The following is a 17,620-nucleotide window of genomic DNA, read 5'->3' on the forward strand; positions in this document are numbered from 1 at the left end:
TCTCCTTCATTTTCTGTTTTATTTGCCTTCTGTCTATCTGTCTTGTCTTGTTGTGGGTTGATCTATCCGTCTGCTCTCCTGTATCTATTCATTCAACTAGAAGCTCGCCCCCGCTACGCGGGGGCTCGCGTCTAGCCCGCGGCCACGCCCACGTAGCGCCCGCGGCCACTTGGCAACTCATATAAGTGGCGTAGCGTCATGAGGGTCAGTGGGGCCGTGGCTCGGTCAGTGAAGACCCTGTAGTGCGGATGATATGTGGCATAGAGGGGCAGATTGTAAATCCCCAGAGGAAACATCCGTGGGCTACCATTGGTTCAGCGATGTGTGCGGTCGCCCTGCGGCCCCTCCTCCTCCACCAATGTGCAGTATTGAGAGCCCTGACGTCACAACAATTGGAGCGATGGGCACTGCACTGTGGTTGGTTAGGGTACACCTAGGGCCCAGGTAGAACCCAGTTAAAGCCTGCATGGGCAAACCCAGGTAGGACCCGCCTTGGTCCCACATAAACATGGGTAGTTGGGGCCCACCTAAGGGCCAGGTAGAAGCTACTTATAGCCTGCATGGGCATCGCAGTTGGGACTGAAGTGGATGCCGCTGACATTGCTGACATGGGGTCCATATGGTTTAGCCCACCTTGAAACCATATGGGAACTACGCTGGCATGCTGGCTGTAATGCAAACGCTGCATCATACCTGCAGTGTGTAGTTTGATGTTGTGTGTGTAGCAGATATACCTGCAGTGTGTAGATCAATGTCCATATGAAAGTCAATGCCCAGCAGTGTTTTTTTTCCCCAGCAGAGTTTCTAGTGTCTCTGTCTCTCTCTGGAAGAGGTTGCACATGAACTCTGCAGCCGCACTGAGGCGCTTCAACACAAACACTCTGACATTAAGCTGCTTCACACAACAAACATCAGCACGATGCTGCTGTTTGTCCAAAAGACACAATGTCCTCTCCCACCGACGTCATGTGTTCATTTATCGACAGCCGTACAGACTCCTTTTGACACATTTTACCTCGTTTATCCAGCTCTCACTGACTCATCGGGGTGTTATTTTGCTGCGATTAAGTCAACGATGTGAGAGATTAGCTATCACAGACGGACGGACAGGGGGTGAAACATAGTCTTGCGCCATGCCTTTCGGCCTGGCGGAGACAATAAAAAAAGGAAAGTAAAGGAAATGAGCATTTCTGCAACAAAAGTAGTCAACAAACTATACTATGAAAACATGGGCCACATTGTCAAAGAATGTAAGAAAGAGGCAGTCATGTAGAAAATAGCCGATCTACAAGCTTACAAAGCCTCTCAACGTGAGGCGTTTTGAGCTTGTAGATGGGCTATTTTCACAATATGTACTTGTGGAACGGAGTCAAACAGAATGGGGGGGTCCCCAGATCAAGTACGTTTATTTGGGGGGGGCGGGGGGGGGGGGGGGGCGGCGTGAAAGGGTTGATAAGCACTGCTGTAATCGGAGCGACATTATCTGAAATTACTACATGACCATAATGCAGCCTAACATGCGTTGCACGGGGCGGTCCTGCCATTACGTTAGTTACTGTAGTTGCTGTGGAGCTATAGTTCTCCAGAAGACACACACAAACATACACCATCTACAATGGACTAACTGAGCAGCAATATTGACATTCACCACACGAACGTGCATTGTTGACAAAGTGATTGCACAGCCGCTGCAGGCATGACAACCACGTTAGCGTTAGCGACATGGCAGCTATCACAGCGCCCTGTCCGTCGTCGCTGGGACTAACTGTGATGGCTACAGCAGTAACAGCAAGCTGTCTGCGATGCCATTGTCTGGAGACTGCTCTTAGCGTGACACGACCAATGAGAGTGAGCGCTGTAGTTGTTGCTAAGATACGGTGGCGTCTCTGCCCCATAGCTTGTAGATCTCTCACGCATGATTGGCGTAGGCTGCGTTGCCAGGTCTGACTGTTTGTATAAGCGATTTTGGGCTTATTTGGGTGCACTTTTGGGCTCGTTTCCATAGACCACGGCAGCGCTTATTTCTTTCCCGTGACCGATGTGGCAAAAAAAGTGCAAAACGAACCATCCGGAAGTAAATTGCGAGATGAAATATATAGCACTTTTTGATTATTAGAGAAGGAGACACATGTGAAGGTTGAAAATGAAAGGTAGTTGATTATATAGTTTTTCATGAGGGATTTTTGTAGCAAGTTGTGAGAGAATTGGGCCACTCCTGTGGGCGGGGGGCTGATTAGAACCATTGGGGTTTGAAAGGAGACGCTCTCTGTTTGAGTGATAAGATGATTATGTCCATCTCCTTCAGGCATGTGGCAACCTGTAGCAGAATGATGTCACTCACACTCTCTCATGCCCCCTGCAGGCAAACGTTTGGTTGGATGTATTTGTTTCTGTGGTGATATTTTACCCTGATATGAAACCTGTTGCCCGTCAGATCTCTTAGCCCCATTGTTAACCCATGCAATCCGGGAACGCATCTCTGTCCTTTTAAATTTCTTTGGCTATTCAAAAATAGCAGATATACAAGCTCCTAGCGCGGCACCAAGTGCCGCGCCTAGGAGCTTGTAGATCTGCTATTTTTGAAAAACCGTGAAGATTTGGGCAAATCTTTGAATATATATATATTTTTAAAGAGAACATTTGTAACTCAAATCTTTGCTTCTGGGGGTCCTTGGAACAAAATATTTTACAAATGTTTGCTTTAAAAAATATATATTATTTGCACAAATGATCACGATTTTTCTAAAATAGCAGATCTACAAGCTCATAGCGCGGCACTCGGTCACGGTGCAGCGCTATGAGCTTGTATATCTGCTATTTTTGAATAGCCAAAGAAATCTAAAATAACAGCTACAGTCAGTATCATACAAAGTGGGTCACAGCCTGCATTGCTCAGGATATGATACACAAAGTAAATAGTTCATCCTCTAAGACCCGTAAATGTTATGTCCTCTCCTGTTGAAGAGAGTTGCAAGAGAGTAATTGCAACTCTCTTAACACGTAACACCCAGGACTGAAAACGGGGTCTCCTGCATGGGAAACTAAACAGCTCCTGCTCATTCAAGAGGGAATCCCCACTTATCCTGCGGAAATATTGGGACTAGATGTCCCACCTGACACCAGGGTCTAACTTTCTCAAAGGAAGAGTAGGGAGACCACCTCCAACCCACTGCAGATGTGCTAGTTAGGCTGTATTAACGTACTCTGCCATACAGATTGGTTAAAATAATGTTTTATTCATTAACGTGAGTCCCGGATTGCAGTTTTAAACAACATGTGTAACTGAACACACTGTGTACTCCTGTGCTCAGATCACTAAGTGCTCAGTGCGCTGTGTGTGTGTGTGTGTGTGTGTGTGTGTGTGTGTGTGTGTGTGTGTGTGTGTGTGTGTGTGTGTGTGTGTGTGTGTGTGTGTGTGTGTGTGTGTGTGTGTGTGTGTGTGTGTGTGTGTGTGTGTGTGTGTGTGAAACAATTGTTTCATTTAATGTGAAGCTCATTTTGAGATTGCACAAGCATGACATGGGCCGTACAAATAAGACGTACTTTGAATCAATTCCATCGTAGCTGGTAATGATGTATTGATTTTTGTGTTCTCAGGTTATGAAAATGATGGGACTGAACAACGCGGTGCACTGGGTGGCCTGGTTCATCACAGGCTTCGTTCAGCTGTCCATCTCTGTCACGGCTCTGACGGCCATCTTGAAGTATGGCAGGGTGCTGTTCCACAGTGACCCCTTCATCATCTGGCTCTTCCTCACTATCTACGCCGTCGCAACCATCATGTTCTGGTGAGGACTGCCTCTGAATGAATCAAATACTGTATATTTCATCTGTTGGCCCTTCAATGATGCACATAGTTGTTAAAGGACCATACCGGTGGTATTACATGTTTAGCTTATATTGACCAATGACCATGGCCCACCGTATAGGGATGGGACGATAATCGTAATCATCGTTTATCGTGATAAATAAAACGCTCCCAATAATCGTAGCAGAGATTTAAATTTTTTGTGAAATTGTCCTCCGTCATACACTAGGATGAATTAGCTTTTGTTGAGCTGCAAATTCACCACTTAAAACCCTCTATACTTGATAAAAAAAATGTCTAAGCTCACGTTGTGAGCTTGTAGATCTGCTGTTTTTGGCAAACATTCCCCCCAGAATAGGGATGCTGGGTGTTCAAGTGGTTAACAAAAGTGCCATTTTAAGTTTTAACCATTTTGATTATCACTATAATATTGTTAAGCGCTTTTTTTGTTGCTATCATCAAGACATGTAGTTTTCATATCGTCCCATCCCTAAGATTACTGCTACTGTTTGTTTGGTCTTTGAGGAAGCCAATGATTTCCATTAATTTCAGTACGATATGAAAAAATAAACTTGAGATAGAATCCAGGACAAAAACCTTTAAACCTTTAAAATAATGATAAAAAAGGATTTTGGACATGCAAGGTTTCCATCCGACAACAACAATATATAGCAACATGATTTAAAGAAAAAATAGTGTGTATCCAAGTTTTTCCAAAAATTGGATTTAGTTTTTATAATGGGCCTCAGGTCTAAATGGGTTAAGCCCTGCTGGCCTACGATGGAACCCCATCTGATCCTTTCTGATTGATTGATTGATTGAATACTTTATTAACAGTTTGCAAAGACAAACACAGGGAAGTACAGTTCAATACACGGTCTGTTAATTAAGAGGATTTTAAACCCAAGAAAGCACTATGGCTTGTTTCCATTGGGGTCCTTTGTACTCAATTCATCGACATTCTCCTGTGTCTCCCCTACACACTGTGCCCTTTCTAGCGTCTGTCGGTCCCAATAAAGTAAGATAACAATGTGTGTCCTTAGAGATAGTCTGGCAGTTAAGTATGACTTGTTTCTCTGCAGCAACATAATACCCATTCCTGGCTAATTAAATGCTGCTACAGCCACACTGTTGTGTGCGTTTCTTACCATGACCTCCCCCTCAACTTTCTTTTTATGTTTCAATAAAAAGAAACACTGAAGAGAATGGACTACCCACTCTTCTTTGAATTAAAAACAAAGAGGAGAAAAATATATTAAATGAAACAAGATTCATATCCTGTTGTTTTCAGTTTCCTGGTGTCAGTGATTTACTCTAAAGCAAAACTGGCGTCAGCCTGCGGGGGAATTATCTACTTCCTGAGCTACGTCCCTTACATGTACGTAGCCATCAGAGAGGAAGTGGCACATGACAAGATCACTGCCTTCGAGAAGTGCATCGCCGTAAGATCTATTGCCTTCTACCTCATCACTGTTTTAATGTTTCACTTAAAACCTCCTCAGGACAAAGCTCACCAGCCAACTGATATCTCCTTGCTTTCCCCTATCTCTTCCAGTCCCTGATGTCCACCACAGCCTTTGGCCTGGGGTCCAAATACTTTGCCTTGTATGAGGTGGCTGGGGTGGGCATCCAGTGGCGCACCATCAGCCAGTCACCCGTAGAGGGCGATGACTTTAACCTGGGGCTGTCCATGATGATGCTCATTATCGATGCCAGTGTTTATGGAGTGCTCACCTGGTACATAGAGGCTGTGCATCCAGGTGAGTGCTGTCTTCACAATTGTCATTGTTCAATTTGTGGTTTATTCCTTGTTTAATTCCTTAATGTCCTTCTCTCCCACAGGCATGTATGGGCTACCCCGCCCCTGGTACTTCCCCCTGCAGAAGTCCTATTGGCTGGGCAGTGGGCGGGTGGAGACGTGGGATTGGCCGTGGTGTGGAGGCGGAGCTGCCAGGCTGAGTGTGATGGAGGAGGACCAGGCGTGTGCCATGGAACACAGACGTTCAGGTAGTGAGACATTTATATAGTGCTTTTATCCAAAGCACTTTACATAGATTATGCATTACATACACACACATTCATGGTGGAGGAAACCATGCAAGGCACCAACCTGCTCATCAGAAGCACTTGGGTTCAGTGTCTGAACTTCGACATTAACTCTGAGGGAGGCCGGGATCGAACTGGGAACCTCGCGGCTCCCATCTGGCCGCTCTACCAGCCACTGTACCCCGAACCACTGCCGTCCCTCTGCCTTCAGAATTGCACATAGCGCTACTTACACAGGTTGTAATCCCACCAGAGCCTACAGGACCTCCTACTGTGTCCTTTTCCCGGTTCCTCTCGATATGAAACTATGAAAACAAATGAATGTCCTTTTATTTATCTCTCCATGGACAGAGCAACTGTCCGTGGAGAGGATAAATAAAACGTGATAAAATGTGAAAAGGACATTTATTATGTGCTGGCTGTTTTCTCGGTTTCATGATATTGTTGAGTCTGTGCACCTTGAGACTTTTGTTTAATCTGGAGTGTTGCGGGCATTTAGTCTTCTAGAGTCTCTGGAGCCTCATTCCATAACTAGCCACATCAGGCTAATTATGGGAGTTACCTCTGAGCTTTTAGCCTCTTTGAGTAATAACATGGCTCGCTGACCTCGGCTGTCCACCTTTTCTAAATGGTAAATGGTTCATTTACTATATATAGCGCCTTTCTCCAAAGGGCTTTAGAACGTGCATTACATTCAGACTTTCACACACCCATTCACACACCGAGGCAGAGGCAACCATGAAAGGCACCAACCTGCTCATCAGGAACAGTTGGTGGTTAAGTGCCTTTTCAAGGACACTTCGACACAAAACCAGGAGGAGCCATGGATCAAACTTTCTGATTCCAAGATGGCTGCTCTACCTCCTGAGCCAGTGCCGTGGAACTATTTGATCAGAATCAGGTATATTCTCCATACATATACTAGGAACTTGACTTGGTTTACTTGGGCACAGTATACATACAGTACATCGGCACACACGTTGATTATTTACAGATACTATACATAAATGCAAACTGCTGCTGTTGAGATCAGTATTACGGTCCGCAGATCTCCCCCATTCCTCCATCTAATATCTAACAACAAAACCATTGTTTCCCGAATGGTGTGCAGCATGTGCACACATTATTATTCCAATATATTATACCAAAATTATGAATTATTTTTTATAGTTCTTTGTGCGCACTCATTTCACAATACAGAGGCAAATTCTATATCCTCATTAATAAAAGAATACACCCACACACTGCCGAACTGCACGGTACAGGAGCACATTTATTGAAGGAGAAGCGACGTTTCGGTCACTGATGACCTTCTTCAGGCATCAGAAGAATGCCTGAAGAAGGTCATGTGCAGGCGTATTCTTTTATTATTGATGTGCACTTGTTTGCCTACGCACCTGCTCTAAACTTTTATTCTAGGTGTGCGAAAGTTTTTCTCAACACATTCTATTTGATTTTAACCACTTTCAACCTGGCATCCATATTTTTGGCATTTCATTATAGGCAGAGGGCCCTATTTTGGGCGCCTTTTACAAGCTCACAACGTGTCGATGTAGATCGGCTAGTTGAACTATTTTAAAATGTTTTGAAAAATAGTAAAAATGGCTAATAAGTTTATGGATAAGAGGTAAGGCGACGCCCAAGATTGGGCATAGAATGTTTCTCCCCCACAAAAATAGCACACATACAAGATCACTACACATTGTTATACAATGGGCATTTAATATAGCAGCAGACAGGCTCGGCTTAATGCACAGGCTTGGACTGCACAGGACTATTGCATTTAAAGGTGCTGAAAAACTGGCCGATGGAGTGCCGAAATAGCGCTGTATTGGTGTGTGAATGCATCGGCAACACCGCTAACCTCACCGATTAAGTGAACATTTTTAGCAGCAAATGTCTAATGATGTGTGTACTTTTTGTCGTCTTTGCCCCCACACAGAGGAAATGCGTGGTATTGAGGAGGAGCCCAGCCATCTGCCCCTGGTGGTATGCATAGACAAACTGACCAAAGTATACAAGACTGGCAACAAGCTGGCCCTCAACAATCTCAGCCTCAACCTCCACGAGAATCAAGTGGTGTCTTTCCTAGGACACAACGGGGCTGGCAAGACCACTACCATGTGAGGGACAGAAATATGTGCATGTTTCTCCGTACTGTATGTGTAGGCTTGTGTAGCATAGTACATTGGTTCTTAAAGTGGGGTCCGGGGACCCCAGGGGTCCTTGGGGGGATACCAGGGGGTCCCCAGCTAAATTAGTTAATAAAGTGTCATCAATCATTTTAACCCCTTTTGTATACTTTGGCTATTCAAAAATAGCAGATGTAGAAGCTTGGTGCCGCTCTACAAGCTTGTAGATCTGCTATTGTTTTTGTAGATCTGAAAAAGTTTGAGAACCACTGGCATAGTAGACCCAGCTGAATATCAGAAGCCTGAAGGGGGTTCCCCTCTGGCTGAGCAGTAAGATGTTCGTTTTCCTACGCGAGAGAGCCAGGTTAGAATCCATTCGGTTACACTGGGGGCTCGTCCAACATCGGGTTTCTCAGTGGAGACTGGAGAGGGATACAAAGTGGGTGGATGTGGCAGAGTAGGCCAGCATAATATCTTCCTTTGCCAAGGAGGGATTCCCCTTTGGATGAGCAATGGATATTTGGTTTCCTTTGTATTTTTGTCTTCATTAAATAGAACTGAACTGTCATCAACAGTAGGAAATCGGAGAGGGAGACAGTGTAGAGAGGAAGCACTGGAGACAAGGCTCTGACAGCATTTGATCCTGGCAGGATAAGGAGTGGTTCCAGCGATGGGTATCTCAACCAATCACTGGGCACACAGACAAAGCCTTATAGTACTGTAGCCAATCATTTGGCAGTGGCACAGCAGACAGATTTGAAAGATCTGAGGATGTTTTCATGTTGGTGATATGCAAGCAACATGCAGAGCTCCTGACTATTGGTGCTGGTACTGTACTTCAGTAGATTTACAATGCAATGTGTTGGGAAGCAGCTCAGTTTGGAAATAATTTAAGAAAGATTGTAATTCATCTCACTGTCATAGTAGTAACAATATTGCTGTAATGTTATACAGCATCATACTATAATTCTAGTAACCGTCTTGAGTAGGTGAAGAGTAGGTGAAGCTAGCCGGTTCTCCTCAGTGGCTGGACCAATTGCTCTGATTTTGCACACAGCCATTGACCATTACCATCTGAACTTAACTGTGAAGCCCGTTTTTCAATTTCATCAAATCTCAGCTTCTTATTAGCGCTTTTGTGTCAAAGAATGTCGCCATGGTTACGGGGCTGCCCAGCTATGGGACGAACTTCCTCCCGGGTTGCCAGATCATGTGCGCATATCCCCCCACGGATGCGTCGACCGGGTATGGTCTAGTAATAGTAATAGCAGCAGTACCAGTAGAAAGTAATAGTAATACTTCAGTAATATAATATTAATAGTAATATAGTTTTGAACTTTGGTCCTGGGGATCCAGTCTGCTGCTATTTTGTATGCATGGCACAGAAGGAGCCAGCCATCTACAGCAGTGCACTGGCAGTGTTTATGTCCTTTGTACATCTTGTACTTCTGTGTGTGTGTGTGTGTGTGTGTGTGTGTGTGTGTGTGTGTGTGTGTGTGTGTGTGTGTGTGTGTGTGTGTGTGTGTGTGTGTGTGTGTGTGTGTGTGTGTGTGTGTGTGTGTGTGTGTGTGTGTGTGTGTGTGTGTGTGTGTGGGGTATGTAGCCTGGTAGATCGGCAACATTACCACCCATGGCTACAATGATGTAGTAGGCTTTACTCAAGATATGCATATCACTGTAGCCCAATGTAAAAGCAATTCCCCCACTGCAGTAAGCTGAAAAAAATTGGCTCACATTGGCATGTCAGCACATCATTGCTGATGTGTAGTCAATAGTCATTGTTCAAGATACATGCATATCACGACTGAGCTGACGCGGCTACGCCAATCACAGTTCACCTCGCACTCCTAAGCTCACTTCAGCTCGTTCGCACATCATCGCTGCTTCGTTCACAAACTGCACAGCTAGTAACTTGCTATCCGTAGCAACAGATGGCCATTATTAGACCCTGTCTTGTTTTATTACATCAGTCGGCTAATTTAATTCACATGGTGTCCCAGTTCTAAATTAGTCTCAGATTAGACCAGCTAGAATGAAAGATGGCAGTATTCTGGATTCCCAGCAGCAGAGTTAAGCACCACTCACTTAGTTGAAACTGCTGTGTGTCATTTCTTTACAATGTCCATAATGTTGTTGTGCTGTTCACTTACTCTTGAGTACAGAAGGCATTAATAACCAGTGGTGTAAAAAAAGTACATTTACTCAAGAACTGTACTGAAGTACAATTTTGAGGTATTTTTTACTTTACTGGAGTATTTCCAATTATCATTACTTTTACTTCTACTCCACTAATCTCAGAGGCAAATATTATACTTTTACTCCACTACAATTATTTGAAAACTTTAGTTACTTTGTAGATTTCGGTTATTATTACAAAACACACCAACCACTTCAGCCGTATATACTGTAGATTTCGGCCATTTGAAAAGATCTCCACGCTCACAATGTGTTGCGATGCGACGTATTGTGAGCTTGTAGATTTTTTATGCATTTTGAACTTGTGAACTTGTGAACATTCTGCACAATGAGTACTTTCTACTTTTGGCACTTTAAGTACATTTTGATACCGATACTTTCATACTTTTACTCAAGTAAATGTTAAATTCCTGACTTTTACGTGTAACAGAGTACTTCTAGATTGCAGTATTGATACTTTTACATAAGTAAAAAATGTGAGTACTTCTTCCACCACTGTTAATAACATATACCATATTAATGAACAAAAAAACCCATTGCTTTCATCGTCACTGACTTTCTCTCCTGTCCCTGGTCTGTCATAGGTCAATTCTGACAGGTCTGTTCCCGCCCACCTCTGGCTCTGCGACCATATACGGTCACGACATCCGCACAGATATGGAGCGTATCCGTCAGAACCTGGGCATGTGTCCACAGCACAATGTGCTGTTTGACAAGCTCAGTGTGGAGGAGCACCTGTGGTTCTACTCCAGACTGAAAGGCATGGCTGAAGAGGACATACGCAAGGAGATGGACAAGTGAGTGTCTACACTACAGTATCTAGTTTTACATTAGTACATTGCATCAATTTGGCTCCTTTTCATGGCTCGCAAACGTGCAAAAAAACATATTTGGATGTGCCATCTTCTTTTTTTTGCAGGACCCTGCACCGTAGAACAATATTTAACTATAGTTTTGCGCTAGGACAGAAACAAATATATTTAACACTGTATATGATTTGTCCTTGCTGTTTGCACCTCTGAGACCGTGACGGATTTGTCCACACCCCTAAATAACCATATGTGAAAATAGCCGATCTACAAGCACTATGCGTCAATGTGTGCCGGACTGGCCGAAGGCGAGGATTATGTTTTTGCCCCTGTGAGTCTGTCCGTCTGTTTATCTGCCTGTGAACAGCTTATCTTGGACACCGCTGGACCAATCGGCATGAAACTTTGCACATACACTCTCGGGTGGCCAAGGAAGGACCTCTGCCTCAAAATGTTCAGATTGGCCTATTATAGCGCCACCATGTGTCAGATTTTTGCAAAAAAACAATTGCTACCACGCCTAAAGATTTTGTCCAAACCTAATGCTAATTGGTACACATTATGTCTGTAGTCATCTGATCAACTGTTTATACTCCGAATATAGTCTTATTTCTCAATTCAAATGTCCTTTTATAATGTGTTTTCTTTGCTTAATGTTTTGTGTGAAGCATATTGAATTGCCTTGTTGAAATGTGCTGTACAAATACAATTGCCTTGCTTCGCCTGGCATCCAGGATGATCGAGGACCTGGAGCTGTCCAACAAGCGCCACAGCCTGGTGCAGACTCTGTCCGGGGGAATGAAGAGGAAGCTGTCAGTGGCCATAGCCTTTGTCGGGGGGTCCAGAGCAGTCATCCTGGATGAGCCCACAGCCGGAGTTGACCCTTACGCTCGCAGGGCCATCTGGGACCTCATCCTAAAGTACAAACAGGGTGAGCTGGAGGGGCTGGATGTGCCCAGAATGTGTCCTTGTTTTACTCTCCTCTAGTAACTATTTAAAAACAAAAGTTTTTGCAAAATAGGGTCCTGTTTGGAGTCAAAGATACAGTTGTAGAAGAAAGACAAAGTGGGGTGGAATGTTAGCCATAGTGGTTAGAGTGATTGCACTACAGCCTAGCATATTGTATATTAACCCATTAAGACCTGAGGCCGATTCTACAAATGTCTTTTAAGTCAGTAGCTCTCAAACTTTTTCGTTGTTCAAAGTTATTCAACACACTTTCAAGATTTTTCAAAAATGTTGCACAAAGTGATGCGCTGTGAGCTTGTATATCTGCTATTTTTTAATAGCCAACGCTAAAATCTAAAATGAGTGTGTGTGTGTGTGTCTACTGTTTTTCAGGCCGTACCATTCTCCTGTCCACCCACCACATGGATGAAGCTGACCTGTTAGGAGATCGTATAGCCATCATCTCCCATGGAAAACTGAAATGCTGCGGCTCACCGCTTTTCCTCAAGAGCACCTATGGAGATGGATACAAACTCACTCTGGTCAAAAAACAGAGTGAAGGCAGTGAAGGCAGAGGTTTGTTTGTGTGCGTGTGTGTGCGCGCGTGCGTGTGTGCGTGTGTGTGTGCGTGTGTGCGTGTGTGTGCGTGTGTGCGTGTGTGTGTGCGTGTGTGCGTGTGTGTGCGTGTGTGTGTGTGTGTGTGTGCGCGTGCGTGTGTACTTTACATGTGCATACTATTTTATACATGTGTTTGTACATTATGTGTTTATTTTAATTAAAACAATGTATATGATGCTCATTAGCTATTGCATAAGAAGCAGCTATTCTTCCTGGGGCCCACACATAATAAAGCCCCACATTTGTGGACCTTTATTTGTGTATCGCTGTGTGCATGCGTGCGTGTGTTTCTCTCTCCTGTTTTCTCAAGCTGAGCAGTTGCCTCAAAACTCTCCTCAATTTGTCTCCACGTTTTTGCCTTTGAGCCATTTATTTGGCACTGTTGGGTTGTTGTTTTTCTCCCCAAGTCTCTAACTCCCCTCTCTCATTCCCACTTCTCTTCCCTTGTCATTGTCCTCTCCTCCCTCCCTCCATTCATCATGCCCACGGTGCCTGGCGGGCCCTCAGACCAGGGCACGGAGCTGCAGCCTCCCTCCTCGCTCTCTCCGTCCTCCTCACTCTCTCCCTGCTCAGAGGCACGGGTCACACAGTTCATCCGGCAGTTTGTGGCGTCCTGTCTGCTGGTGTCCCACTCCAACACAGAGCTGTCCTACGTGCTCCCGTCGGAGGCGGTCAAGAAGGGCTGCTTCGAGAGGCTCTTTCAGGTATGTCAACGGAGTAGTACACAGTTTCAGGTACACTGTGTAGGGTTTAGGTATTGGGAAAGCGCTTGTGAGTGAAAGGTTTGAATCCCTAGCTAGCCAGCATGGGAATATCTGGGTGGGGGGGAAGTGATGAGAAACACTGGCCCTATGCCACCATTTGACCCTTGCTTGCCTTTGAGGAAGGCATTTGACTCCTAGTGGTGTCAATTGTATCCTGTCCGGCAGCAAGAGAGGTACACTTCCGTTTTGTGGTCGCTCTTCCATCATGGCAGTATGTCCTTAATATCTATCAGTCTTGGTCTAGGCCTCTATTGATTAGTAAAGGTGGCTTGGGATTAGTACAAGCCAGTGGTGTGTTCTACAGTAGGTTTTTTCGGAGGGTATAACATAATTATTCCCTCCCACACGCACGGCACGCACGTGTTCATCGAATTAAATAACCGCGTGGTCACCAAAATAAATAACCGCTCTAACATATATGTGTGAACTACTTTGAAACTCCCATGGCCAGCGGTCATTATCACCTCAGTAGCCACACAAAAGCCTTCACCTCGGACGCCACATTATCACCTCCTGCGTGTCAGATACACTACCTCGGATGGTTAGTAGACGGTATACAATTTGTTTCAAATTGTCTGGGACGATATACTACATATATAGTGTAACACGGTAGAACACACCACTGGTACAAGCCTCTGATGATTGGTATGGGCCTGTGCTTTATAATGGTTTGCCCATTGCTCGGTTATTTTATGTTTATGTACTGTTGTGTCTGCCCACGTAGGCCCTAGAGCAGAACTTGGACAGCCTGGCCCTGACCAGCTTTGGTGTGATGGACACTACGCTGGAGGAGGTCTTCCTCAAAGTCTCTGAGGAGGACCAGTCTCTGGATAACAGTGATGCTGGTGAGACGCCCCCAACACACACACACACACACACACACACACACACACACACACACACACACACACACACACACACACACACACACACACACACACACACACACACACACACACACACACACACACACACACACACACACACACACACAAGCCCTAACTCTCTGACACTCATGTCTGTCTGCAGCTCAATTTAGATAGATCTGATTTATTAGAAATGTGTTTTAACCGTCAGTGCACCCTCCCCACATGCCACATCCATAAGGTTTTGTGGGGGCTCATAAATTAGTCATGACACACAATCAGAATAGATTTCTGCTGGATATGCAATGTCTGAGTTAGTGCTGACGTTGAACTTGTTTTTTAACAAGTTCTTTATCTTTGCTCCCAGTTAAAATGCTAATGAGCTCTCTCTCTTTCTTTTTCCCTGTCTCTCTCTCTTTCTCTCTCTCTCTCCCCCCATCTTTTTATCTCTCTCTCTTTCTCTCTCACTCCAGGATCAGATATGAAGGATTCCCCGGGTTCGACAGGGAAGCCCACAGTGGTGACAGAGCCAGGGGTTGTCGAATCCCCACAGGGCGGTGAAACCGCACCAGCAGCGGTGCCCCAGGGACGTGAGAGACCAGAGGTGGAGCTCAGTAACCTGGTGATGTGCTCCAAATTGAGCCAGAGCCAGTCATCACTGAAATCCTCCTCGTCCATTGGGTCGGTGAGAGGTGACGAGGGGGGACTCTACGCCGACTTCTATGGAGACTACTGTCCCCTCTTTGAGAATGGGCTGGATACCGATAATGCTAGCCTGAGGGGTGAGTGACAGAATGACAGAATGACACAGAGAGAGAGAGAGAGAGAGAGAGAGAGAGAGAGAGAGAGAGAGAGAGAGAGAGAGAGAGAGAGAGAGAGAGAGAGAGAGAGAGAGAGAGAGAGAGAGAGAGAGAGAGAGAGAGAGAGAGAGAGAGACGCGCGGATGGCGTCTCAGCTGGCTGTTGACTTTTAAATAATTTTCTCTTAAGAGCATTACTGTGATGATTAAGACAGGTGACATGTTGCAATTTTTGTATGTTGTCTATTTTTCATTCTCACACTGCCATTCTCACAATAAAGTGTCATTTTACATTTATAACACTTTGGCTTATTAGGCTGAGGCGCTTACTCAGCGATTACAACCAATCAACAATGCACTTTCTGCACAGTATGTTTCTGCAAACTCTGTACACCATTCCATCGTGTTCGGATTCCATGGCTCAAATGTATTGAGTTACAACAAACATGTTCAATTCAAATAAATGAATAAATACAGCTGTTGAGTGATAGAAACACAAGCAACAAAGTGTCCATTTTTGTAATGTTTTGGCTGTCAGTATTGATAATAATTATTGATACTGTAGTAATAATGGTTCTACTGGTGTATTCTTATTGAGCCTCCATTCAAATCTCTTTTAACTCCTCCAGGTGATGCAGAGAACCCCTCATCCACGGAGCCTGGGGTGCTGGAAGGTCAGGGCAGCTTTAAGCTGGAGGGCTGGTGGCTGCGACTGCGTCAGTTCCACGGCCTCATCGTCAAAAGATACCACTGTGCCAAGAGGAACACCAAAGGCCTCTTTTCTCAAATCCTCCTGCCCGCCTTCTTCGTCTGTGTGGCCATGACTGTAGCTCTGTCTGTACCTGCGATAGGTAAGAGGCCAGTGTGAAGATATTATAAGAAGACTCAATTTAAATCAAAGAGTCCCACTAGCAGCTTCTAGTCTGTGCTGATTCTTACACCTAATTGGAATTGGCTGAAGCATGGCGCTAGAGGAAAAGTCATGAGGTCACCAAAATCAATAGGATCAAGAGTCTGCCTTTTAGATTATGAAATATTTTGCTCAGCAGGTTTCATGGCAACCTGCCCATTAGATTTTGAGATATTGTGTGTACAAGTGGACATTTTAGCCTAATGGTGCTGCATCTTACACCTAACTGGAAATTGGCTGATGGTTGGCACTAGAGGAAAAGCCATGCAGTCACTAAAATAAGTATGGGACAGCCTCTGGGGTTCATGAAGCGGAAAATAAAATGATATGGCAATCCAGCTAGCAGTTTTTTTTATATGTTGTTTGGGACTAAATTGATGAACAGACTGACAAACCGACAGCCATCCTTAGAGCCCTGGTGGACCTGCAACTTTTATCCTCTTCTGTTCTGCAGGAGATCTGCCACCGCTGATCTTGTCCCCATCTCAATATCATAACTACACCCAACCTAGAGGCAACTTTATTCCCTACGCCAATGAGGACAGACCGCAGTACAGGTCTGATGCCCTGAAAAACAAATGTATTTTATTTAAAAACGGATGTATCACTTATGTATTTATTTTCATGTGTCTTTGTGTAACTGTGAATATCTATGAGTATCTTATGGATGGACCTGTACTTTGGTTCTGTCAGGAGTAAAGTATCTCCAGATGCCAGTCCTCAGAAGATCATCAACACCTTGCGTCTACCTTCAGGCGTGGGCGCCACCTGTGTCCTCAAGACTCCCTTCAACAGCACACTGGACCAGCTGGCACAGACCCTCAATCCCAACGCCAACAACTCCAAGACCCTCGCTGCCCGATACTTTGACTCCATGTGTCTGGACTCGTTCACACAGGGGGTGCCCCTCAACAACTTTGTACCCCCACCGCCCTCCCCAGCCCCCTCGGACGACCCAGACCCACGCTTTGAGGATGGGGTGTGGAACTTCACAGCCGCCCCCCCTACCACCATTCATGGTGAGTCTGTCAGTCGCTGTCTGTCAAGTCAAAGTCATATTTTGCATAGCGTAGTTCATGCAAAGGGAAACCTGATGTACTCCATAGAAAATACATACACAAATATGTGCAGAATATTCAATAATTGTGTACATTTCAGCTTGAAAATGTAAAACTGACAGTCTGCTGTTACACCTAACATACAGACAATGAAGACATTAGACCGTTTGCTAAGCTTAATCACGAAGCACGATTCGTCAGTATAATCAGTATTATTGTCATCACCTGGTCGGGTGAGCTGTGTATCGTCCTCAACATTATGCTGCGTGTGTGTGTGTGTGTGTGTGTGTGTGTGTGTGTGTGTGTGTGTGTGTGTGTGTGTGTGTGTGTTTGTCAACACAGCCACAGTTTGGGCATGGGGAAAGGGGTCAAAAAATGCATATAGCTCTGGGAACCTGGAATCATTGTTGTAGAATGCACAGCATAAGCGTTTCACCATAGTGTTATTATGGTATTCCTATTGTTTTTGTTAATGTTGCTGATTATGGTGTAGATTATTGACATTGACTTATATGGTATGAATGGTAGTGTATCCTAGTCAATGGCGGTTAGCAATAGTTGCTAACGTTGGACAATCGCTATTGTGGAGTGGGGCTGTCTATACAATGACATTCAGTATTTTAACTCCTTTTATATCTTAAAGATCTGTGTTATTCACACACCACA

General features: G+C 44.8%; 1 protein-coding gene across 3 annotated transcripts in view; it reads left to right on the top strand.

Annotated features, from left to right (window-relative positions):
* The window catches only part of abca2 (ATP-binding cassette, sub-family A (ABC1), member 2), a 100,707-nt gene that overhangs the window by 65,234 nt on the left and 17,853 nt on the right, over positions 1-17,620 (top strand). For all 3 annotated transcript variants that reach the window (XM_084054243.1, XM_084054241.1, XM_084054242.1), the window contains 14 exons: positions 3,598-3,788; positions 5,100-5,250; positions 5,364-5,568; positions 5,651-5,815; positions 7,797-7,977; positions 10,767-10,979; positions 11,726-11,922; positions 12,333-12,515; positions 13,065-13,261; positions 14,046-14,166; positions 14,661-14,969; positions 15,616-15,837; positions 16,351-16,453; positions 16,590-16,915. In XM_084054243.1, coding sequence (XP_083910369.1) covers positions 3,598-3,788; positions 5,100-5,250; positions 5,364-5,568; positions 5,651-5,815; positions 7,797-7,977; positions 10,767-10,979; positions 11,726-11,922; positions 12,333-12,515; positions 13,065-13,261; positions 14,046-14,166; positions 14,661-14,969; positions 15,616-15,837; positions 16,351-16,453; positions 16,590-16,915 — 2,764 coding nt within the window. The remainder of the gene's footprint in view (positions 1-3,597; positions 3,789-5,099; positions 5,251-5,363; positions 5,569-5,650; positions 5,816-7,796; positions 7,978-10,766; positions 10,980-11,725; positions 11,923-12,332; positions 12,516-13,064; positions 13,262-14,045; positions 14,167-14,660; positions 14,970-15,615; positions 15,838-16,350; positions 16,454-16,589; positions 16,916-17,620) is intronic.

Source organism: Gymnoscopelus microlampas (assembly GCF_963454915.1).
Source record: "Gymnoscopelus microlampas genome assembly, chromosome: 4".
NCBI lineage: Eukaryota > Metazoa > Chordata > Actinopteri > Myctophiformes > Myctophidae > Gymnoscopelus > Gymnoscopelus microlampas.